General features: G+C 48.1%; 1 protein-coding gene across 1 annotated transcript in view; it reads left to right on the top strand.

The window, feature by feature from the left end:
* The first annotated feature begins 2,919 nt into the window (after nt 1–2,919).
* The window catches only part of NR4A3 (nuclear receptor subfamily 4 group A member 3), a 40,097-nt gene continuing 16,768 nt past the window's right edge, over nt 2,920–26,248 (top strand). Inside the window, exons 1-6 of the mRNA XM_055302700.1 lie at nt 2,920–3,373; nt 6,651–6,824; nt 9,136–10,187; nt 14,186–14,315; nt 14,770–14,942; nt 24,835–25,034. Of these exons, the coding sequence (XP_055158675.1) occupies nt 9,138–10,187; nt 14,186–14,315; nt 14,770–14,942; nt 24,835–25,034 (1,553 nt within the window). The 5' untranslated portion in view covers nt 2,920–3,373; nt 6,651–6,824; nt 9,136–9,137. The remainder of the gene's footprint in view (nt 3,374–6,650; nt 6,825–9,135; nt 10,188–14,185; nt 14,316–14,769; nt 14,943–24,834; nt 25,035–26,248) is intronic.

The raw sequence follows: 26,248 nt of genomic DNA, 5'->3' as shown, positions 1-26,248 counted from the left end.
CCGGGTGGGGTGCAGAGCTCATGAAATTTTTACAGCATGGAAATAAAAAGTATTTTTAAACCTTCTAAGGGGTGAAGAATTAGACAAGAAGCAATACGTGGAAACTGTCAAGTGCTTCTCTACACACACACACCCACCCACCCACCAGATACCATCGCAGCCGGGTAGGGGAGTCTCCCTCTCCTTGCCTGACAGCTTCACTTTCTTTGAGGTCTCGAGCTGGTGATCACACTGGCCCGTCATGGTATTTTCAGTTAACAAAGCAGTTACTCAACAGGGGAAAAAGCCACAAAGGAGCAGAGCAGCTGCTGCTGCACCCGTGATGCAAGTGCAGGATGAGCCCCGGGCCGCCACCGCCGCCTCGGCTCCTCCGTGACGTCCGGGAGGGGTATCCCCGGCTCTCAGGAAGCGGTGGCCGCGGGCGGCTCCGCCCCCACGCGACTCGGGGCGGCCGGGCCGCCGCGCGCCAGGGCTGCCCCGCGAGCTGGCAGGCGGCGGCGGCGGCGGCGGCGGCGGCGGCGGCGGCGGCGGCGGCGGCGGCGGCGGCGGCTGCGGCCGGCCGGCACCTGCGCGCGCACCCCGCGGGCCGCGCACCCCGCCGCCGCGCCCGCGCCTCGCCCTCTGCGCCCGGCCCGCGCCCCCTCGCTCCCGAGGCTCTCACCCACTCACCCCGACCCCCCGCGCGGAGCCTGGCCCAGCGCCGCCGGCCACCAGACGGGGTCGAGCCGGGTCCAAGATGGCGACTCCGCCCCCGCCCCCTCCGCACCCCCGGCGGGGTCAGGGCGCCCCCTCACGCGGCGCGCTCGCGCCCGGGGCCCGGCTAAAAATACCCGGGCTCCACTATATTTGGTTCGGCCGGATCCCGGCGCGGCCGCGCGCACTCGGCCCCGCCCCCCGCGCGCACTCGGCCCCGCCCCCCGCGCCGCGCCGCGCCCCGCCCCCTGCGCTCCGCCCCGCGCGGCACTGAATGGAGAAAGGGGCGGGGGTGACCGAGGGGAACCTACTCCGCTATCTGCGGCGCGCGCCGGCGGCGAGGCCCGGCCAACCGCCCAATTTAGTAACATCGCCTGCGTCAATCACGCGCCTCCTGTGCGTCAGCGCCGCGCGGCTCCAGGTCCTGCTCCCCTCCACCCCCCCACCCCCACCCCCCCGCGCCACCACCAGCCTTTGAATGGATACAATGTAGCAGCGCCCTCCTTCCTTCCGAGACTGGATTGGAACCCGCGGCGGTGCACAGGCTCGGCTCCCCTCCGCGGGGTCAGCTCTCTCAGCATCCTCCCTCCCACGGTCTTCTCTCCACACCGCCCTGCCTGAAGTGGACGTGGGAGTCGAAGAAATATATCCGTGTCGTATATAGAAATAATATTAGTTTTGTTTTCAAGTTTCTGGTGCTAACTCGAACCTTCCATTCTGAACCGCATGCTGTCGACAATAGGATCCTCTCCCACCCACCCACCCCCCACTGCAAAACACACACACACACACACACACACACACACACGCAAACACTGGGACGTGTCAAAGAAATAGAATATCACATGTGATTTAAGCGGACCGCATGGAGACCATGCCTGTCTGCGACGTTGCACTCAACTATTTTATCCCCCTTAAAAATTCATATCTGAGAGAGGTTGCTTTTCACTCAGCTGCACTTTGGAACCAAGAGACAGACTTTAACTTTGATAAATTTGTGTTTCTGTTTGCAGCAAGAAATTCACACTTAAATTCATCATTTCCAGGAAGAAAGTGCTCTCCTTCACACAGTCGCCCAAGCTTTCAGCACACCATTTCATGACAAATGTGTCCCAGTAGAAGAGAGCAAATCCCATGGCGAGGAACTGACTAATAAATCCTGTTGATTGATTTCGAAATGTTTAATTTGGGAGATTGGAGGGGGGGGCAACCATGAAAAAGTGAAAGTGCGAGCTGAGATTTCCATTTCTGCGGGGTGGGGGGGGGGAATGATTTGCAACAGTCAGACCCGGTCAGCTGTTCAACACGTGTGTGTTTGTTTTACACACATTAAGTAGTTTCTGCGGCAGCGCGCACGTGGATGAGGGATGTGCACTCAGTTGGCTTATTGTGGGTCCAGTTAGGAAATCCACACCTTAGCATAAAGAAATAAAACCTTATCTTCCCGGAGGCATCTGCATCCCTGTGCGAAACACGCACTCAGCAAATGATGCGAGGAGGAGACGGATTAGCCTAGACGCTGCGGGCCAGCGAGCCTTGGAACTGTTGCTTGGGGAAAGCGCAGCTGCATGCACCTCGGAGAGTCTTCGGGCCGGTGCCTGACTCCTGCACCGGCTGCCAGGTCACTCGGAGAAGCTGGCTGGCGGAGCCTTCCCTTTCGGAAGAGCTGTCCTCTTCCTTACCCCCTCTCCCTGGCTCGGTGCCTCGGGGCAGCCTCGGAGGCGCGCCAGCCGCACTCCTCCAACACTACTCCACCCGAGCCTGACAGCTGGGCGGTCCCGCCTGACCCGCGGGCGGGCCGCTGCACCCTCCGGCAGACTCGCGCCCTGGCGAGCAGCGCCGCTGCAGAGGGGTTGGCGGCTCCGCTCCCAAGGGCCCCCCTGCCGGGCTTGGCCGCGCGGCGCAGTTTCCATTGTGCAGCCCGGAGAATGGTCCGGGAACGCGCGCGCGCACACACATGCACACACACACGCACACACACACACACACACACACACCCTCCCTCGCACACGCGGAACCGGCTGGGCCAGGGGAGGGAGGAGGAGGGTGACGTAGCGTCCCATGGCGTCACATTGACGTCTCGCATTCCAGGCACTCTATGGAGAGGCCGCTAGGGCTCCTGTGGCATAAATGACGTGCCGAGAGAGCGAGCGAACGCGCAGCCGGGAGAGCGGAGTCTCCTGCCTCCCGCCCCCCACCCCTCCAGCTCCTGCTCCTCCTCCGCTCCCCACACACAGACAGGCTCACACCCGCTCCCTCACTCGCACACACAGACACGCGCGCACACAAGCTCCGCACACACACTCCACTCTCTCCCGCGCGCTCACACCCCTCTCGCCCTGCGCCCTTGCCGGTGCAGCGCCGCGCGGCAGCCGGACGCCCCTCCCGGACTCACTTTGCAACGCTGACAGCGCCGGCGGTGGCCTCGGAGGTGGGAACTGCGGCGGCATCCTCCCCCCGGGTCGTGGCCGCAGCCAGGACGCCCGCGGAACCCCTCGCCGGCACTCTCCCATGAGTCGGGATCGCAGCATCCCCTGCCAGACGCTCACCGCCTCTGGGAGCCGCTGGGCTAGTTCTCGGCGGCCCTTCCGGGACAGCAGCTGTGACTCCCCCCCCAGTGCAGATTTCGGGGCAGCTCTCTAGAAACTCGCTCTAAAGACGGAACCGCCACAGCACTCAAGTACGTATGAGATTCGCCCAGTGAATTGGGGGACTTGCTAAAAAGTTGGCGCGCTGGGAAGCGTCGCTCCTGAATTGACAACTTTGAGTGTGGGTTGTTTTTTTTTTTTTTTTTTTCCCCTCGCCTCCTCGCTCCGGCTTCGCTCCCCGAGCGGCCCGGGGGTTCTGATCTGAAACTTTTCCCCTCTAGCGGGCCCGCGGGGACCTCTGGAGCTCGTGGGATTCCTCCCCCAACCCGAAGAGGCGAAAAGCCTCTAACAAAGAGGAGGACCGGGATTTGTTCAGTAGCAGCTCCAGCGATGTAATTCAGGGTATTTCGGCTCTAGTTGTCATGGTAATGATGCTCTCGGCGGCGGCGGCGGCGGCGGCGGCGGCAGGGAGTTGCAGCTCCGCTGATGAACGGCAGTAATTTTCCTGCCTTTTAACTAGGATTGAAAACAGGGGCTCCGGTGGGTCCAAGTTAATATACCTAATGGTGACTCCCGGCCGGTTGACTCGGGGGAAGCTGGAGAGGGAAGGGGCCCGGGCAGCGGTGGTTGGAGTTTGCAAAGGCGCTCGGATGATCTCTGGAAAGAGGGCGTAATTGTAGGAATGTGGCTTTATTGTATTGAAATGAGCCTGGGGCTCCACTAGGCACGTCTGCCTGGCGTAGCCTACTTGCCCGTGTGCACTTTTCCCTTCAGAGGTAATAGGGTGTAATTGCTGACTCCCGAGCCCGGCCACGCGTGGGGATCGTGTTCCTTTCCTTCGGGCCTTGGCTTGGTGTGGGAATGTTTTACTCTTAAGTGACGGAACTCGCGCTTTTGGAGAAGTTGCTCCGAGTGTTTTACTCTTAATAAAAATAAATGAAAGTTCTCAGTGCTGCGGGGAGAGCGGTTATGAGAGCGCAGCCTGCGGGCAATGACTTCCAAAGGCACCTCCCGAGCCGGCTGAAAGCTTGGGTCAGGACTAAGAGAGAAAGCGTTTGTCCCTTGATTCTAAAGGACGTTCCTGGAGATTGCCTTTTATTTAATGCCTTCGGATTCGTCAGAGGGAAGAGCTGCAAGGAGTTTGGTAATCAGAAATGTCGGGCTGTCATCCCAGAGCCTTAGGGTGCCAGGAGACAGAGGTAAAGGGCAAATCCGTCCTGAATCTTCTATTCCCACGACGGAGAAATATTTTACAGAACTGAGTTGGGGAAGCAAAAAGCTGCCCAACGCGGCTACTGGGCACAATGAATGAAGTCAGAGTTCCCCCGGCTTATCTTACCTGTGCGAGGTGCTCCTAGCGTGAATATCAAAGACTCCTCCTCGGGCCAAGCCACCTCCACGCCGGCTCCCTCCCCACCCCCCACCCCCCACCCCCCGCACCCACCCACTCCCTTCCCCGCGACCGCGCGCGCTCGCAGAAATTCTCCCCCGCGGTTTGTCTCCTCTCCCTCGGTCTTTCTGAGAATCTCTGTCTTTCCCTTTCTGTCGGTCTCTCCTTCACTCCTACGGCCCCCGCCCAACCTCCGCCCCCGCTCCCCAGGGTTGGAAACTCCGCGGAGGAGCCCCGGTCACAATGGTGCGTTTCACGGTTTCCTCCACACACTTCACCACGGGGAGGGGAACATGGGGGTGTTCCTTTCGTCTGCCCACGAGAAAGAAAGGAGCTTTGACAGAGGTGGTTATTTCTACCTAATTTACAACCCCAAGGCTCGGTGCTCCGGCCCCGGCGGCCGCGAGCGGGAGCGGCGGAACGTGTTTCCAGGCGCGGAGGCTTTGCCTAGGTAACCGGCCATGGGAGTGGGCGGGGGGGGGGGCGTGGGGCTCTTGGCTCGGCTGTAGGGAACGTGGTGTGGCTCTTTCCCGCGAACACCCGGCGCTCGAGGGGAGCCCTTTCCTAGAGGAGACTCAACCCTCACCCGGCGGAGTCAGAGGCCGAACCTCGGAGAAAGGACCCAGGGGAGGGCAGGAGGGAGGGCACCTACTGCAGGAGGTGGTGGGAGGGTGCTGGAGACCTGTATTGAAAATTCGGGGCGGACGGGAAGCTCCTGCTACAGCCGTGGGAAGATCCGCGCGTGCTTGCGCTACAGCGAGCGCAAGATTTCCGTAGGATCATCTGGGGCAGGGCAGGGGCTGGGGGTGGCAAGGGAATCCCCCGTTTCCTGGCTTTCGAAGGCTTACCGGACCTGGGGGTTCCGATGTCCCCTCCCTCTCTTCCTTCGGGCAAGCCCCTGGCGCAGGGGCGGCGGGGGACGAAACTTACACGCCCCTCTCGGCCCGCGCACCCCCGAGATTTTTGGGGGTTGTGTTTTGTTTTTTTGGGTTGTTGGTTTTTTTTTTTTTTTTTTCGGTTTCATGTTCCCAAGCCTCAAGATATGAACGGGTCCAGGCAAAGAGGGCGCTGTAGGCCAGAGTTTGGGGCAGCGGATCCTTTCCCCCGAGGCCCGCCGAGCTGCGGCGCTTCCAGCTACAAAGTTTCGCTGAGCCTGGGCGCAGAGACGCTCGCCCCGGAGCCGCGCTCGGCGCCCTCCGGAATGTGCCCCCTCGGGGCCGCGGGATGGCCCCGAGCCTCGAAGTCGCCCACCCTCAGGGATACCTCCTGCTGGGTGCAAGGGGCCTCCCTCCGCCCACCCTACCAGCCTGGAACTCCAACTGCCTTGTCCCCTTGTCTCCAGCGCCGGCCTATTTCTACTGTGCCCTTTTGTTTGCTTGACCCCTGGCCCCCGAAACTCGCGGCTAATAGAAGCGAAGCTCCATTAGCATTTAGAATGAAAAGCGCAGACTTTCTTAATTCCTCGGGGCATTCACACATTCGTTCCGGACCTGGTGCATTTCCTATGCAACGTGTAAATTCTGTATTTGGGGAGGAGGGGGGACGGGCAGTGGAGTTGGAAAATGCGCCCTCACTGACCACTCGAATTCCGTCGAAACTCTTCCTCAGGTGCTCCTTCTTTGGTTTTCCTGACTTAGCGAGCTCAGAGCCAATTGTGGGGACAGAGAGAGATCAATTGCTGGACGATGACAGGATGCACGTATTTTTAGCCTAGGTTTGGGTGCCACAAAACGGTGGTGAGCGCAGTGGGTGCCTGACAACCTTTCTGTGGCTCCCCCCAAGGCGGCTGGTCGCTTCTTGCCCAGGGACTCCGTTCACCTTAAGAACTGCTTCCTTACCCTTTGAATTCTTTGTAATCAACGTAGCATTCGTAGAGACCCCCTACCAAACCACCCTCTCCTGATAACGCCCAGCCCAGGCCACCACGACCACCAGCCTGGCCTCACTTTGAGCTCTGTCCTCTCTCCCGGTGCCCGCAGAGCCTACTGCGGAAGAGCGCAGTCCGGCAAGCCCTAGCCCTGAGCCTGGACCCTCCGCGGAGCCAGGCAGCACTGCCACCGCTTCCCCTCGCCGGACGTCTCCGCCTCCTATCCTCTCAGCCTCCGCTGGAGAGACCCACAGCCCCACCATTCAGCGCGCAAGATATCCTCCAGGTAGGTCTAAAGGCGCGACCCCTTATTCCTTCCAGATTGGGAGAGGTGGGGGTTGGGGGGAGCCACGCACCCAGCAGGCAGGCTGTTCAACTTGCGCAGGGCCAGGACAGTGACTGCTGGCCACGTATTTCACAGCACAGGTGGCTTCTTTGCACGAAGCTCCTCTGGATACCACACCCTGTTGCTACCTAGTGGAGCGGCCAGATTAAATTACGCGTTGCATTTCTCAGAAATATGTTTCCTAAGAAAAAAATGTAATACGCCAAGAGATTAGGATCTTTCTATACATTTTAATGTCTTCATTTTTGCTCTCCTTTTATATCCAGTTCATAAATGTAAAAGTTACGGGATCGCTTTGGGCAATACAGGGCATTTATGTTTGTATAGAACCTAAATCATTTGATGCAGAAGTTTGGATTGTTGAAGCTCAGAGGAAAAGAGAAAAAGCATTTAAGCTGAAAACCAAGGAGTAAATTCGAGTTGGGCAAAAAGAGAGGATTGCAGGTTTGGCTTGTAACACCTCTTTATGCATTTCTTAAACAGATACCAAGTGCCTGGACTGTGTAGTCGCCAAAGATATGCATCTAAATAAAACTTAGTACCAAGCAAACTCATATTCTAGCTGGAAACCTCAGAAACACAAGGAAGAGTAATACATAGGGATTGGCAAGGAAAGATGACAGAAGACTGATGGAGAAATCCTAGAGGGGCTGGAGGAAGGAGAATAGATGGAACATTGGGCTGGGCCGTGTTCTTTCTTTTAAATAATTAGCCTTTCATTTCACCCCAACAACAGGACAGCAGGATAACTAATCCTTGACCTTCAAACTAGTGTTTTTAAGGCCCTTCTTGGAAAGTGAAGGCTTGAACTGGCCTTTCCTTATCACTGCTTCTTCCAACAGGCCCTCATCACCTTTTTTCAAGTCAAGATTTCATCCCATACACGCATGACTCAATCAGATTTGGAAATGTGGGTAAGAGAAAGATGTCAAAGGAAATGTGAAGTACACACTTTTTTTTTTTTTATTAGTCACATCTTCTATACCATAGACTCCAAACAGAGGTTAAGCACCTGCTGTTCCTTTGGTTCAGAAAAACCAACCACTAGCAACTGCCCATTTTATCATTTCTAGTTAGCCATAGAGAAAGGGAAATAGATAAAATCAGATCCAGTAATTCTCAAAACCTTCTCATCCAACTCAACCTCTCTGAACAATAATAAGCATCCTGGATACTAGTCCCTTTCGGGGGCTCAACATACAGTCAACTGGAAGAAAAACTAAACCTATTAAGGAACTGCTTTCTTTTGTAGAGGTACTAATTCTTCTGTCATAAGAAAATTTGTAGGCTAACTCACCTATTACAGTAGCTGTAAACTGTTGTCTTAAAACAGCCACTGATATATTTGATTAGTCAGAATTAGAATGAATATATATATATATATATATATATATATATATATATATATATATACTGTATATGGCAGAGACCACGTTTGGTGGGTGTTTTGTTGCAGCTGCTGATCTTTTTCTTTGCAGATGGCACAAACTCCCCCGAGTCCATTTCCTGGGCCTGTGTTCCCACCCCTCCACCTAGCTGGCTGAAGTCATCAACAGGGGTCCAGTTTGTGTAGGCTGCTAGCTGTGTTTGGAGAAATGGGGAGGGGGTGGGAGAAAGCGACCACAACGTGTGTGGGTGGGCTCAGTTGGCACTCATGAAATGTTAGAATGTCAGTCTCCCTTGGCCAGTTAGTCCCACGTAGGACATCCTTTTCTTTTCTTTTCTTTTCTTTTCTTTTCTTTTCTTTTCTTTTCTTCTTTTTTAACTAACTCATAGATTGCTAAATCAGTGTGTGTGAGTTGGGGGACCAGTGGCCTCTTTCCCCCAAAAAATAAACTAACGGAGCATTCCCTGGTATCTTTTTGTCCTCCCAGCTTGTGGCTGAGACCATCCCCAATTAGTTTACAGGGCTCAAAACCGCTCTGTCAAAACATCACCGGGCTCAGGAAGGAAGGAATCCAATTTCCCCAGATCTGGTGAAGAACAAGGGCAAGGGAAGGAAGGTGGGCAGAGGCCCCCAGGAAGCCTGCTTTTGGCATCTGTGGCCCCTTTGACAGTCTGTCAGGGATTCTGCTTTCCTCCCAGGGAGGACAATGAGTATGAAGCTTTTAAATCTAAGCTACCAGAAGGAGGGGAAAGATGTCACTTCCTCTCCCATGTTCCAGATTAGGGAGCAATGAATCCAGTGCTACCTGTCGGCTAGGAGAGAGTGCTGACTTGACTCTGAGAGACCCTGTTCCCTGTCCCGCAGATATGCCCTGCGTGCAAGCCCAGTATAGCCCTTCGCCTCCAGGTTCCAGCTATGCGGTGCAGACCTACGGCTCGGAATACACCACGGAGATTATGAACCCCGACTACGCCAAGCTGACCATGGACCTGGGCGGTACTGAGATCACGGCCACCGCGACCACGTCCCTGCCCAGCTTCAGTACTTTCATGGAGGGCTACTCGAGCAACTACGACCTCAAGCCCTCCTGCTTGTACCAAATGCAGCCGTCGGGGCCGCGGCCCTTGATCAAGATGGAGGAGGGCCGGGCGCACGACTACCACCACCACCACCACCACCACCACCACCACCATCACCACCACCAGCAGCCGCAGCCGCAGCCGCAGCCGCAGCCGCCGCAAGCGCAAGCGCAGGCGCAGCCGCCGCCGCAGCCGCCGCAGCCGTCCATCCCGCCGCCGTCCGGCCCGGAGGACGACGTGCTGCCCAGCACCTCCATGTACTTCAAGCAGTCCCCGCCGTCCACCCCCAGCACGCCGGGCTTCCCCGCGCAGGCGGGGGCGCTGTGGGACGACGCGCTGCCCGCGGCGCAGGGCTGCATCGCCCCGGGGCCGCTGCTCGACCCGCCCATGAAGGCGGTGCCCGCGGTGCCCGCGGTGGCCGGCGCGCGCTTCCCGCTCTTCCACTTCAAGCCGTCGCCGCCGCACCCGCCCGCGCCCAGCCCGGCCGGCGGCCACCACCTGGGCTACGACCCGACGGCCGCCGCCGCGCTCAGCCTGCCGCTGGGGGCCGCCGCCGCAGCCGCCGCCGCCGCCGCCGCCAGCAGCCAGGCCGCCGCGCTCGAGGGCCACCCGTACGGGCTGCCGCTGCCCAAGAGGGCGGCCGCGCTGGCCTTCCCGCCGCTCGGCCTCACCGCCTCCCCCACCGCGTCCAGCCTGCTGGGCGAGAGCCCCAGCCTGCCGTCGCCGCCCAACAGGAGCTCGTCGTCCGGCGAGGGCACGTGCGCCGTGTGCGGGGACAACGCCGCCTGCCAGCACTACGGCGTGCGCACCTGCGAGGGCTGCAAGGGCTTCTTCAAGGTGAGCGCGCGCCTCCGCCTGGCGCCCCCCGCCCCCGTGCCACCGGCCTCCTCCGCCACCGGCTCAGGGGAGCAGCCCCCCCCCCCCGAGGGGGTCCCACCCCTGCCCCTTCCAGGACGAGCAGCCTTGTTTTCCTGTGCGTTCCTGCAGCCCTTCCTACACACCTTCACATCCACCCTCCAGGGGCCCGTTAACCAGGCCAGGATGGACTTCAGGGAGCCGTGAACTTCCTGACTTGGCTTTCTTTATACCTTGTGAGCATTTTGCTGGACAGAGCAGATTCTCAGAAAGGATCCCTGCCCCCCACCCCCACCCCCACCCCACCCCCAAAAAAGGCAGAAGCCCCAGTGTATTCCTTCCCTGTCCATGCAGGGGATCCATGCAGGGGATGGGGGTCTGTGTGCCGCGTCCTGGAGAGCTGTATCTCATTCAGTCCTCGTATAAGAGCTGGGACGCTAGAATCAGATCTGACATGGAATTCTGGCCACACGTTAGCTCTTCTTATTAGCAGTATATTGAAGGTAGCTATTAATTATCCTTGTTTCACAGATGAGGAAGTGGAGGCTCAGAGAGGTTATTCAAGTTACACCGAGACACACTCAGAGTGCGATGGAGGCAGGATGCCAACTCATGTTTGCATGATCCCGAAGTATAGACCCTCTTCACAGGTCTGCAACTGCAGAATAGACAGGAGCAACTGGCTGGGTGCCGTTTGAGGCAGCTCGCTCTGTAGAAGATAGAAGCTGGGGTCTCACCAGTTTGCTCCAACTCTGTGCCACACACAGTGAGGTGTAGACGCGGTTCCTTATATCATAGACGCAAAGGAGAATTTTACAGTGGGAGGGTCTTCAGCCTCCCCAATATCTTATCCCTCAAGGTGAAGCCTAGGAAGAGAAGCCTTGTGCATTCTAGAAATGGTGATTTAGTGGCATGTTTGGCAGTTCCAGCTGGTTACTTTCAACATTTGAGGTCAGTGCTCCTTCTTTCTACTGTTTTCTCTTTAAAAAAAAAAAAAAGATTTTATTTATTTATTCATGAGAGACAGAGGGGGGGGGCACAGAAACAGGCAGAGGGAGAAGCAGGCTCCACGCAGGGAGCCCAACATGGGACTCGATCCCGGTTCCCCAGGATCACGCCCTGGGCCGAAGGCGGCGCTAAACCACTGAGCCACCTGGGATGCCCTCTTTCTTTCTACTGTTGAGGTGGAAGAGGCCTTGTTCTCTTGCTGCTCTACTTTTGCTATTGACTTCCAGAATTCTAAAGACACTTAATTCTGTGCCACCCTCCCCACTCCCTTGGCCATTATCTCTGGCATTTGCAAACCCACAAACGTTCTCCCACAAAAACCACTCCCTAGACTCCAGGGCTGGGCAGGGTGGAGGGAAAGGGGAAGCTAGGTGCTGATTGGGTAACTGGTATTTGGGAGACCAATAGGATACATCTGGGTATGTGCTAAAATTGGACTCAGAAAACTCAAACAGGAGTCCTTTGATCTGTCACCTACCAATCTATGAGGTTGAACATGATCTGTCTTTCTAGGCTTCCGTTTTTCAATCCGATGAATAAAATTCAGAGAAGGGCTATGAGTATTAAATTAGACAAGACAGTTATGAATGCACTTTATAATCTTTAAAGGGCCATAAAACAGTCGTTCATTATTAAATGAAAGCTACAAAGTATTTACTAAAATGCACATGTATGTGGACTGGTATACCTACCAGCAAGCATCAGTTATTTTTGATCTGGGATTAGGAATCATGCCATTAATTAACTTCTGCAGATAAAGGAGAAAAATGCTTGTGGAGAGACTTTGCAATATGTCTAGTGCCACATAGGAGTTATGCAGAAGTATGATGTTTTAAATGCAGAACCCTCAGTTTAGCCATTTTTTTTTTCTGTCTGAACTGCTCAAGCTTTACCAGGGTTCTTTCCAAGTTAACCGCATTCCCGTAGCAGATTTCATTTTCAGAGTATTTCAGTGGAAATGCTGAAGGGCAATGAAACAGGCAGCCAAAAAAGGGTAAAAGAAAGAAACACAATTAAGAGAAGTACGATTAACCCACAAATATAATCACCTCTGAATAATTGAGAGTTAACCAAAATACAGGACTGGTAATACATTCCTAGTCTAGAAATGTCAATTAAGTGTTCCCCAACAGCATCCCTTTTCTGCAGCAATGCCTTGAAAACAAATCTATACTTGAAAGGGTGGGGGTAGGATGGGGGAGAACCACCCCACAGATCTGTTAATTAAAGGAACAGGAGCAGGTTTTACCCAGTGGCTTTCTACCATTAAATTGAATTCTTTAAAAATGTGACATGAGGTGCAGTTAATGATGGGAATTCAGTGATTGAACCATAACGATCTTTCCCTGTCCTTAAACTGTGCAGGCACACACAACTGTGGGGAAAGCTTCAGGTTATTGGGAAAATGTATACCTGAAGCAAAATGCCACCAGCACTCAAATTGGCATATAGCCTTGAGGATGATGGCAAGAAACAGAGTTTTAGAAATTACTGCATGTCCAATGAAAGAAAGCTTCATTCAGGAAACATAAGTTTCCTACCCTTACAGACTGTTGAGAATTTAAATGCTGGAAACTCAGAGATATGTTTGTGTTTGGGAATTTTGCATTTTAAACTAAATGAATCTGGCTTTGGTAGATTTTTAAAGTCATAGAAACAGTTTAGAAACCATTTCCTAAAATGAAATTAAAAGGTGATAAGGTGAAAATGAATACATGGGGGTTGAGAATTGCTAAAGGTAAAAGACTAAAAGTAAATCTAGAATTTTGGATACAAAACAGATCACCAACCCAAATTATGTGGATTTCTTTCTTTTTTTCTTTCTTTTCTTTTTCTTTCTTTCCCTTTCTTTCTTTCTTTCTTTCTTTCTTTCTAATGTAGCCCAGGCTTACCAAATAAATTCCAACTTTCTGCTCTATTTGGAGTTGTATAGATTCAGGCAATTTCTGAATAATTTCACCCTAAGTGGTGAATACACATCCATTTGCACAAATATCTTTAATTTTTTTTAAAAAAAATCATTTTTTAAAATCTTGAGCATAAAATATGCTTCATTATTTCTCCATGTGTCATTTTAAAATTATATGTGATTCTGAAGAATAAAACATCAATTTATATCCAAGTCTAAGGTTTATGATGTGTTGTTTACAATATGGCTATTTTGATATCTGTCTCAATAGTCGTTTATGAAATAACCTGTTAATGGGAATTTTTATTGAAAATTTATGGCTCTCATACTTCCTCCTTTCTTTCCTCTTTTTGTTTATTTGTTTTCAGTTGTTATAGCAGCTTTTAGTAACCAATTTTAAGATGTTGCTTTCAAAACTCAGAAATAACCAGTTGACCATACGTATTCTCTTAAGAAAATATTCTCTTAATACATTTTATCTTAATATCTTAAAGATAAAATAAATGATATAGGCAGATTAAGGATAGTGATTTTTTTTTTGCATAAAGGCATTTCCTATATGCTTTAACTAGTCAAGTCCTGATTTTGCTTTTTATGATTTCATCTCTATTGGGGAACAAAGCCAGTTACTGTGATATTTGACTTATAATAGTGATAGCCAACAAAGTACATCCCAGATAATTTTGATTTTATTTTAATAAGGTCAGCAATAATCAGGGGAGTGGAACAAGTAGAAAATTGTTCCCAAAGGGATATTAAAAGTGGAGATAATCTAATCCTCCAAGGTATGATATGTTGACCTGGTAATTTCAGATATGATTTTATCATTCAGACTTGGGTGTCTCCTGAGACTTGCTTCAGAACAATCCGAGATGATTTTCATTGTCAGCAGCTAACACTAATAAAATTGTTTTTCCTGCAGGCTAGCGTGTTAGGAAATTAAATTTATCTAATTATACGAATTGCACTGTCGCTTTTCACATTGTAATTAAAATACATCTTGTCAGGTCCTACCTCTTTCCAGAAACTATTAGTTGACTATCTCTGTATTGTGTTTTCTCAGAGAACGGTTCAGAAAAATGCAAAATATGTTTGCCTGGCAAATAAAAACTGCCCTGTAGACAAGAGACGTCGAAACCGTTGTCAGTACTGTCGATTTCAGAAGTGTCTCAGTGTTGGCATGGTTAAAGAAGGTATGGATATAATGCTTTTTATTCAGCTTGCTTATACATATTCTCAGATATCACTGAAAAAAATGTTAATATTGACGTTGGGGTGGTGAATTTTCCTACTTTCCAAGATTTTACTTTTATGGTGTATATTACCACTTAAAAATAGCGGAGGACTACTTATTCTAATTTCTCAAAATCAATAGAGAGCTTGTGTACATACATCTCTGTTCTATTTAAGAAGGAGACTTTTAGGGCTAATTCATTACTAGATGTAAGTACGGGTGACTTTTATGCTGCTTGTTTCAACTCTCATTAAATCATTGTGTGGATATAATTCCAAACTTACTGCCACTTTTAAATGGTTGGTCTCGTTAATGATTGCTCAACTGTAATGTGTTTTGATTGCTTTTTGTGATTTATGGCTCTTCATGAATATCTTTGGAGACATTTTTTTCTTTTTTTCTTTTGGCATCAGTTGTCCGTACAGATAGTCTGAAAGGGAGGAGAGGTCGGCTGCCTTCCAAACCAAAGAGCCCATTACAGCAGGAACCTTCTCAGCCCTCTCCACCTTCTCCTCCGATCTGTATGATGAACGCCCTTGTCCGAGCTTTAACAGACTCAACACCCAGAGATCTTGATTACTCCAGAGTAAGTTTTATGATGTCCTGTTTTCAAATGATCAGGTCTCTGTTCATGATACTAGGAACAAGAGTTGATTGAATGATTTTGCGCCTGGCACTGTACTAAACAGTTTTCATACCTTCTCTATATTTCTCACTTCATTTAGCAATCCCGGTGCATCCATTGCACCAAATCATTTTTGCCTTATTGGATCTCTAAATGCCTTAACAAATGATCCTGACAGTGCTGCACCTGTCATACCATTGTTGCAGGACCCCGGTGGTTGTGCCAATGAAAATGTGCACAGGTGAATTATAGTGTGTAGATTTCTTTCGTGGTTTAGAGGTAGTAACTACCGCTTTTTTCATATTGTGATCTAACCATCTGGGTGAGCCTCAAGATATCCTTCAGCAGTTTATCCAGTTGCATCAGCACTGATTGACCTGCTGCTTATTCAGAGGGACTCGACCACTGATGGAGAGGAGGGAGCTCTGGCCTTGACATTGGGAGGTGTCAGGGGGACCAGGATGGAACGCTGCCTGTGCTGCTTCCTGCCTGTGTCACCTGGCTCCCACTCTTGGCTTTCTCGTCCCTACAGTGGAGATGATTATAATATTTAACCCCGGAGGGATGTTTGGAACATCAGTCACACAGGAATGATTGTTTTGAAAAGCATAAGTGAGTATTGTTATTTAAATGAACCAAAGCATATCAATATTTTTATTTATTGTGAGATAAACTAAAATATCATCAGTCTGAACTCTGAAAAGTCCCCACACAGGAAAACCATAAGAAGGGATTTTCTGAGCAAATGTATAAACAGTACTGGAAGGCAGTTTTGAAAAAGACTTAGAAGAGCAAAATTCTAGTAAGACAGGGTCTCACCAGAGAGAGAAAGAAAAGAAAAGGATTACAATTACTGAGCTATTTCTGCATGCTAGACATTGTTGTCTGTTGTCTCATTTCACCATTTAAAGAACCATGAGGGATGCCTGGATGGCTCAGGGGTTGAGTGTCTGCCTTCAGCCCAGGGCGTGATCCTGGGAGCCCCAGGATCTAGTCCCATGTCGGGCTCCCTACATGGAGCCTGCTTCTCTCTCTGCCTGTGTCTCTGCCTCTCTCTCTCTCTCTCTCTCTCTCTCTGTGTGTGTGTGTGTCTCATGAATAAATAAATAAATAATCTTTTTTAAAAAAGATAAAGAACCATGAACTGGGAGGCTAGTCACCCCCTCTCTGATATAAGAAAACTTAGAAACATAGTGTGCACACCGATGAGAGAGAGAGACCAGTCCAGGGATCTCCAGTTGGTTGATCTGGCTTGGCAGCTACTACCGGATTGCCCTACCCAGGCCTAATCAGTATTTCAGACTTCTGACGGAAGGGGTGATTAATATACCCACTGGGATCCTCCTTCCCTCTGTACCCTCATTATAGGCTGTGAAGCCTCCTCTCCACACCTAATCACAAAACTTCAAATGAGAAGCATGGTAGACCCTTAGCACCAAAGGTTGAGGACTCTTACTCTGATTACAAGTAGCATCTCTTAACTAAAGTCAAGTCTCAAATAATAGTCTAATGAAATAATGCAGTGGTTAAGGGCTTAGGCTTTGGAACCACACCAGCTTAGATGAAAATCCAAACACCATTATTTAGTAGATAGGTGACCTTGAGCAACTGATGAAACCTTGCAACACCTCAGTTTCCTCATCTGTGTTGTGGAGTAATAACAATAATATCTACTTTCTGGGGTGGTTTTGAAGAAGATTCAATAAGGTGATAACTTGTCAAAGTTTTGACCCAGTGCCCTGTACGTTATGTCCTTGACCAGCCTTTCTCACTTTACCATTTATTGAATGTACTGAGAAGTATGAACACTACCTATGTCAGAGGCCGTGTAGCAATGCCATTAAGGTAAATGTTATCATGTGTTTCGAAGATGAGGCCATGAAAACCAGGAAAGGTTAAAGGAGTGACTTGCCCAAGGTTACATAGCTGATATTTATCAAAGAGAGAATTGGAAGCCAGGTGCGCTGGACCCCAAAGTCTGTGTTTCTAAATACCGTGCTTCACTGTGTCTTTGGCTTCAATGATAGTGGGTACTGGAAAAGCATTCGGGAATAAGGGTGTCCCCTTCCTGAAGCAAACTTTGCCTCCCTTTATGCAATTTGTCTGAATTAATGAAGCTGCTCCACATAGCCTCTGCCAAGCCCATAGCACAAGGTTTGACGTTGGTCTGGGGCATTGGAAATCACTACCGATGGTCAGTCCAGAGAACTAAGGCCCCCAAAGTGATTTTTTGGCCCCAAATTATCCAACTATTGGTCTATATGGCCTAATTAGTCATTCAGTGGCAAACCTTCGCCAGCACTTTGAGTTGTCCCAGCTGGGAACTGTGTCCACACTGAAAAATCAATCCAGTATGTTTGCTTGCCTCTGCACTATTCAGTGTGTTAGACTAGAGTCATCATCCTCATCAACAAACATTTATCCAATTTAATTGTTAGCTTTGTCCAAAATAGCAGATTGACCATACCAGAGTCCGGGTCACATTCATACTACCTTTGGGGCCCCTGCTCAATTTTGTAAAGCACATTTATTTTAATTGCATTGTTTTGGAATCAGGTTGAGCCTCATAGCTTGGATTCTCCTGCTTTTAGATAGCTTTACAAAATTATCTAAACTTGGACCAAAATCAATTAAATTAAAAGACTTTTTAAAAATACAGTGAGTTTTCATCAAAAACTTGGATGAAGGCATAGGAAGGCATGCTGATCACATTTGCAGATGACAGAAATCTGGGAGGGATCGCTAATATGATGGATGTCAGTATCAACATTCAGAGTGATTTCGACAGGTTGGAACAGGATGGGCTGAAGCCATCATGAAGAAAGTTAACAAAAATAAATGTGAAGCTCAGCATTTAGAATTTCAAAACATGGGAGAGCCTTGGCCCATCAGTAGTTCCTGTTAAGAAGATCTTGGGACTTTATTCAATACACAGTCAATATGAACCAACAAAGTACACGTGTGGTGGAAGGAAGGGATGCTGAACTACCTTAGGGCTGCAGTAGTAGAAATATAGGACCAGAACCAAGTTGGTGGTGGTCTCACAGGCTCCGTCCTGTGAGACCACACTTCAAGGGTGAAGTCCCTTCCCAAACCGGGGTTTAAGGGGGATGTGGACATACTGTTTCTGGAAACTTGTAAGGGGTGGTTGGAGGAAATGAAAATATCTAAACAGGAAGGCAGAAGGTTTGGCAGGACTAGGTCACTCTTTTACCCTGTGGAAAGAGGACTGTTGCTCCAAAGAGCAGATCTGAAGGGAGAAGAAGAGGGGGCCCCTTCCAGCTCATTCTGAAGATAAGGATGAGCTCTCTCTTAGCTACAAGAGCTGCTGTGGTAGCGTGAGTTCATCAACACAAGAAGTAACTAAGGAGAACACATAACAGGATTTCTCACAAGCAGAGAAGTTATTTTGAATATTGAATTCCTTCCAATTCTAAGATTTTATGATTCTGGGGCTTGCCTTATTGTTCCTAAATGCTAGTGATTTTATATTTATGTGATATTTTATTTATATATATATGTGTGTGTGTGTATACATGTATGTGTGTGTGTTAAGTAACTTGTTATTTAACAAGATTGAACCTGCTTTGTTCTCTAAAAAACATTACCATAAAACGAATGAAGCAAACTGAATTTATTGAGTGCCTACTTTGAGCTAGGCACCATCACATATGTTCTTACATAATTTCCCTTAAGCCACAGACTTATGTGCTATAATTTATGGTTTCCGTCATTTTTTTAGGAATGTCATTCGTTAAAACTCAATTTTCATCATACCTTCTCCTGATATATATGCAAATGTTAGAACTGGAGGGGACCTTGAGATCATCTAATCCAACCCCCATACTTTCAGAGGAGTAAATTGAGGCTTCTAGGGGTTAAGTGTCTTGCCTGAGGTCAGGAGCAAAGCTAGGACTAGATCTGAATCTCATCCCTCAAGGTATTAAGTTTCTATTTCACCATACTGCCACTTCCCTGTAATGAAAAGTTACTAGTTTTTTTCTAATAGAAGCTTTATGAGGCTTTTAAAAATAATAATAATTATTATTACATATATATATACATATACGCATTCGGTTTTGTTAAAAGGCAAACAAACCATTTAGAAGAGGACAGAGTGAAAAAAATCAAAGTCTCCTCTTTATTGCTGATTAATCCCACTCTTCAGTGGTAACAAATGTCACCATTTCAGTGTGTGTCCATAATTTATTATATTTTAAGTAAGAATTTGTCCCGTTGGATTTGAGTCAGACAGTTGATTTGACCAAGGCAATTTATTGACAATGCCAGTTTCCCCCATGAATCTGGTGAATAGAGAAATGAGATGATGTTTGCCAGATAGGTATGTTCTAACCTTCTTGTACCCGCCTGTATGCCTCTAAGGTCCTAAACAAGTGGTTTTCCTCATTTGTGAGAGAGGGAGGAGGAAAGAGTTGCGTTCCAAGTCACAGAGGGAATGCATGCATGTTTTAGAGGCCAGAAAGAGAGCTCCTCGAACTGTGAAGTGTTCCTGGCTCTGGGACCTTCACTTCTCCTTTGGGCCAAACTTCTCTCCTTCAAAAGTGAGCTCAGATCATTGTATATCAGTGCAGTCAAAACATGTCATGTTTGATTTGTTTCTTCTCGAAATGTAGCTATCCTCTGTCCCACAGTTGCTTTTAATTTAGCAATACAAGTATATATAGATACTGGGCTTGGCTTCAGAGCCTGCACAATTACTAATGAGAAAATATATTTAACGTCCTCATTAATTGGTCATTTCTAGTATTTTTCAGCAAATGGGGATATTTCTTGGTAATTGGTGTCACTCAGTGTAGTAACAGACTCCAAATACCACTTGGAGATGCCACTCGGATAAAACCAGGCACCAGCAAATGGCATTTAAATATGTTAACAAGATAGCCTGAGAAACATCGTGGCGAACACATGTTAGACTAGAGAGTAAACAGCCTAAAGACTCGGCAAAGAGAAAGGTTGACTGAAGCTTCTCAGAAGACCCTCTCAAATTGCCATCAATACCCTAGGTGACTTCAGGTCTGTTCCTGGGCCACAGTGGGTCTCAGCTTCCCTGTCTGAATGCTGGGGAGACTGGGCTAAAGGCACCACCATGATCACTCCCAGCCTTCTCATTCTCTGACCCTCTAACCATTACACCTGCCATAAATCCATTGTGGAGAGAGCTCAGCATCTCCCAGAGTGTGGTACCCAGAAAGACCCAGGGTGTTTGCTTAAAAATTCAGATTCCTGGGCCATACTCAGACCAATTAAATCCGAACTAGGAGAGGGGGAGGAGGCAGACAGGAATCTGCATGTTAACAAATGCCTTGGATGACGTGTTGCCACACGAAGATTTGCGAACCATCAATATAGTTTAATAAGAACAACCCAATTTTACCTCAAATCTCCCGTCTCCCAGCTTTGTTTTTGAGGCCGAGAAGGAATGAATGATAGACATATATATACATTTTCAAAAAGTCACCAAGTCGTTTAATAAATATTTATCCAATGGCTGCTGGGCATCAGGTGCTGTTCTACAGCAGTGGACACATTGTGGAAGAGCAGTTCCTGCCCTCAGGCAGCTGACATGGTGTGAAGGAGAGAGAAAGTAAGCAAATATATAATGCAGTGATGCCATTAGTGGGGGCAGGGGAGGGTTTTGTTTTTTAGCAGGGGAGGCAGTTAGAAAAGAATTGGGAGGAAAACATATTTGTTGCCAATTTGTTTTAAAGTGTAAGAACTTAGGAATATGTATACATAGTTTGGCTCATGTCATGATGACATCTAAAATGTATAAAGAAATAGAAAGGCCCAGGGAAAACTAGCATTCTGAGGGGAGACAAAATGTTCTTAGGACATTTTACATACTCAGCTTGGACTGGCAGGGAGGTAGAGCAAATAGCAGGTTCCATTCTGTTATGAAAACATCACATTGCTAATGTGGTAGGGCTGGTAGTCACTGAGGGTCTCACTTAATTCCCAGACAACTTATTTGAGGCCTGGGTTGTTGATGAAGTCTGACCTGCACAGCCATAGTACTACCATATGCAAAATGGAGCCTCATTTAAGTAACTTCTGTTGATATTTTCAGCTCTAGATTCTCAGTCTAGGTTATTCAGAGAAACTTATATCAGACATTAGCTGTAGCCTCTTCTAACTGGTTAGTAAATGTGATACTGTCTTTGACTAGACATAAAGCCAGACTTTGGATGAATCAATTTATTCACATAGGCTGGAATAAAAAGCCTAAACAGGAAAAAAGATTCATTATTTAAAGTCTTCCTCTATTTGGCCTGAATTTGATTAGAATGATCAATAAACATTTCCAGATTTTCTCCAGTGAACCACAAACCTGCTTAGCCCAGAGATAGAGTGATATAGGGGACCCTAGAAGCAGAGAATGGGGATTTGATTCTTGCAATTCCAGATGGAGTGTTCCTTGGTGAGGTTTTATAAAAAGTGCCGGACCAGGTGAGAAAGGATCTAAAATGTTATGTTTTGTTTCTTTAAATCTTATGTTCAATAGAGGGGGCACTTGGTTTGTCTTTTCCCCTAGCATTGGAGGCTAATCCACCAGTCACCCCCGAGTTACTGGTGGCTCACGCTGAATTCATTTTGGCTCCAGAATTTTGGAACGTGGGCCAGAATCAATGCAGGTGAAGCCCAGAGGGGCTGGCTGGAGTCTGGCATGCTGGGCCTGCTGGCTTTTCTCCTTGCTGGACTCCATCAGAGACAACTGCACATGCAGGGTAGGCAGGGTTTGCATCTCCCTGTGTGCAGGATGCATGAAATGTGAGCCCAGCAGGGATGGAGGCCTGCAGAGGATGCTGGGTGGAAGCTAAGCACTCTGGAGGGTTCTGAGCAAATATTGAAAGCAGAGAGATTATTGAGTTGTGAGCCATGGTTTCAGGGAGGTCAGTGCAGAAGGGAGCTATTAGGTCCCGTTCCCAGGAAAAAGTTTATAACCTTTGGTCTTTTTATCTCTGTTTAACATCATATTTTAAGACAAAATAATGCTGAATCAGTGTCAAATTCTAGGCAGTAACATCCTACCTGGTATGATTAGCAACATTTAGAATCATTGAGTGCAAGAATCCATCATACGGAACATTCGCCAGGATAGTTGATAGTCTGGGCCATAAAACACACCTTAACAAATTTAAAAGAATAGAAAACACACAATGTCTGCCGTCAAACCACAATGGAATTAAATTAGAAATCAATAACAGAAAGACAGCTGAGTGCAAAGAGCCAGAAGGAATCTTAAAAATCAGGTAGCCAGTCACTTCCTTCTCCAGAAAAGTTAAGTAACTTGGCTAGGGCTGCATGCCAGAGTCTGGAGGAGGACCCCAGGACCTGCAGCCTGGTCCAACATTCTTTTCTCTACCCCAGGTACCACTCGGGAGTTTCACAAGTAGTGCTGTCAGCTTTTTAAAGGGGGTTCTACTCTAATTTTCCTCCTATCCTTGGAGAGTATTTGGAAAGAGATGCACAGAAGAGAGTTTTTTTTAAAAAAAAGTTAAATAAAATCCCTTTCTCCACTCCCTTCCAGTTAGTAGTGTATGTGCTAAAAGGAGGTGGGGGGAATTATCATGACACCAGGATCATGCCACCATCCTTGACCATCTGTGGGAAGGAGGACTGCTTGCTTCTCCCGGACTTTGCTCCCAAGAAGCCCCATCACATCACAGAAACATCCAGGACTTCATTGAATCCAGGCCCTTGGTGGAATTATTGAGAACAGAAGAGCCAGGACTGAACTGGACCTGATGTTACAGGATCCTAGAAAATCAGGGCTGAGAATTAGAAACCTTCCAATTCAACCCCTTTCCCCATTTTATAAATATGCAAGTGGTGGAACAGTGTTCATTCCATCATCGTTATCAGTACCATTGCTGTCATCCTTTGTTAAATATCCTTATGTTGGGCCCTTCAAGTATATTATCATATATAATCCTTACAACAGAATCTTGAGGAGGGTATTATCCCCATTTTACAGGGGGGAAAACCGAGGCTCAGGAAAGTGAAGTAATATATCCCAGATAACTACAGGCAGAGCTACATTATTTCACAAATTAGGGGCTAGGATTAGAGCAGCTGGTCTCCTTGTCTGATGGTGTCTTTTGTTATTTCATGATGCCTCGTGGGAAAGCATAAAGGGAGAAAAAAAAGAGACCCAATTAAGACAAGTGCTTCATTTCCTCGTATATGAGTAGTTCCTCAGTGAGCACCTGGTGTTTATTGGCTGTCCCTCCTCCAGCCAGATTAGGGCATTGTGACAAACTTAGGGGCTCCCCTGACTACTTTTTCACTAAACAATACTCAACAATTTATTGGGGGTCTTTTATGCGCCAGTCACTGTGCTGCTGCTGACAAAACATGGGACCAAATGAGTACACACACAGAGACCTCCAATTAGAGCAAAGCAAAATGCTTTAGTTTTAGTTTTAGAAAAAAACTATTCCACAGGCTACCAACTAGGAACATCAGACATATTACCAGCCAGGAAGTGCAAGAGTGGAAGTCACAGGGCCATGTTTAAGTTTTGGCTGGACCACTGTTGGTTGTGTACCTTGGGAAAGTCCCTTAGCCTTCCTGAGTCTCTCTGAGCTTCCTTTTTCTCATCTGTAAAATAAGGATTAAAATCCATACCCCGGAGGAACTGAGAGAAAGGACACAAACGCACTCAAGGCTGTGTTAGGGCAAAGGAAATGATGCACATATTTACATGAGTATTTCTGCAGATCTCAAATCTCCGTGTTGTTGGTTGTGCCTTGATTATTATCTTGTTATATCAGTCTTCCTGCTGAAACCAAGAGGACTTTTTCCCCCCAGTGACTCGAGCAAAACCCTGACTCTACCAAAATATCCAAGAGTAGAACAAGGACTTTATTCCTACCTGTACCTTTCTTCTCCTGGGATCCTTTAGATCAGGGCCGTCCAATAGAATATTCTGCAGTGAGGGAACTGTTGCCCATCACACATGGCTTTGGAGCCCTTGAAATATGGCCAGTGCGACTAAGAAACTGGACTTTATGTTTTATTTAATTTTCATTAATTTAAGTACCCACAAGTCCTGAGTCTGAGGGCACACGACTGCCTGGGTCCTGCTTAAGGAAACACCCTCCCCTCCCCTGCCTGGTTTGTTTTTACCTCACAAAAATCCACCTGCAGGAAGCAAAAATCATTCTCTTCTCCTGTTGATTAATTCTGTGGTTCCCAGACTCCAGTATGCATGAGAATCAGCTGGAGATCTTGATAAAGCAGTTTCTTGGGCCTACCCTCAGAGATTCCACTCCCGTAGGTCTGGATGGGACCCAAGATGTTCATTCCTGGCACATTCCCAGGTGTTGCTGATGCTGCTGGCCCAAGAACTACACTTTGAGAAGTGTGGCTTAATTAACATCTTAGAGACAGCTGTGCTGTAGTGGAATCAGTAGACCCTGGCGGCCTGCTTGGACCCAAACCTCTGGGGTAATGGTTCTTCTCAACAATAGCTGCTCTTTGGAATCACCTGGGGAGCCTTTGAAATTCTTGGTGACCAGTCCCCACTCCAGACCAGTTAAATTTGAATCTCTGTGTGTATGAGCTAGACACAGTGCTTTTTAAGCTTGATTTCCATCTTGCATCAAGATTAAAAACCACTGCACTAAAGAGACTTAGCCAGATTTCTTTTGTCTGTTAAGAGGTAACAGAATTTGCTGTTTACATCATGAGAATCAGAGGAGACCAAATGCCAAAAAAAAAAAAAAAAAAAAGTTTCGGGCGCTGACAGTCTTGCAAGAGCCAATTTGCAAATAATGTTGCCATCCCTGTTGAACTAAGATAACGTTGCTCTCTGCGGTTTGCATTCCAGTACTGTCCCACCGAACAGGCCGCTGCAGGCACTGATGCTGAGCACGTGCAACAGTTCTACAACCTCCTGACAGCCTCCATCGATGTGTCCAGAAGCTGGGCAGAAAAGATTCCCGGATTTACTGATCTCCCCAAAGAAGATCAGACATTACTTATAGAATCAGCCTTTTTGGAGCTGTTTGTTCTCAGACTTTCCATCAGGTAATTACTATGATTTTATCTTTTCTTTAGTTCTCCCCTTACTTCGAAGAAGTTGGAAACCTGCTGTGTTCATAATGGAGTCATCCATGAAGAGTTTGCTCAGGAATGAAATAGGAAATATGGTCAGGCATTAATAAAAATGGTCAGTGGCTAAGAGCACTGGCCTGGAAGCCAGGACTCGTGGGTTCTAGTGTCAGTTCCAACATGAACTTGCTGTGAGACTCTGAGAAGGTCACTGGCTTCACCTGAAATTCACTTTCCTTTGTGCAATGAGGAGGTTAGATCCGTTGATCTCTGAAGCCCATTGCAGTTCCAACATTCTATGATTCTAGGAAGATTCTCTCATGGTGCATAAGGTATTTCCTGGCAGGCGAGTATTTATTTTGAACATTGCATTTACCTCATGGGTTTCTATTTAACAAGTTACTGTTCTAGTACGCCAGATGGGGCTCTAAAGAGTTCCCACAGCTTCTCAACCCCCAGTGTTTACTCCAAGCGAATAGCTTCTGGATCAAAAGATGTGCTTCAACCTATCCTACTCGGTGACACCAAAGACAAAGAGGCAGTGATTTTTCAAAAAGCTGGAACCGCGGATCTAAGCTTCTCTCTAAGCTTTTCATACTGTGTTACCAGAAGCTCTAGTGTAAAGTGCAGATTCCCATGCCTCATTCCCAGCCATTTTGGTTTAGAGCTATCTTGAAAGAAGTCCAGAAATCTGCCTTTTTAACTCATGCTCCAGTGATTCTGATACCAGTGGCCTGAGGTCCAGGTTTTAAACTCTGAGGCTGAACCATGCTGTCTGTGTGTGCCTCTGTGGCAGGATCTGTAGAAGAGACAGAGGTGAAATTACAGCTAAGGAGTCAGTAATTAGCATAATTACAGCCAATCTGCTGTGCACAGGATCCAAGGCAGCAATGGGACTGTCCTCTATTAGGCAGGCAGCAAAGGATTAAGTAAGGAATAAGCTCCATGCAGGCAGGTGCCATCTATGCACTTTTCACCAAGTTTTCTCCAGTGCCTGGCTCCAAGAATGGCACATACTTGGTTCTAAGGAAAGACTTGCTGAGTGAATGAATGAATAAAGCTACTCATCCAAGAAGTACAAATAAAGAGATATTAACTTGTTAATGTAGTAGGCCGAAAGAGAGAAATATGTAGCAAGGGACTTGAAAATTAAAGGAAAGGTAAGATTCAAGGAAGGACCATAGAGAATT

Source organism: Nyctereutes procyonoides, unplaced genomic scaffold (genome assembly GCF_905146905.1).
Source record: "Nyctereutes procyonoides isolate TBG_1078 unplaced genomic scaffold, NYPRO_anot_genome, whole genome shotgun sequence".
In the NCBI taxonomy this organism is placed as follows: domain Eukaryota; kingdom Metazoa; phylum Chordata; class Mammalia; order Carnivora; family Canidae; genus Nyctereutes; species Nyctereutes procyonoides.
Note: the sequence above shows the minus strand (reverse complement) of the source record. Positions and strands in the feature narration are given on the sequence as shown.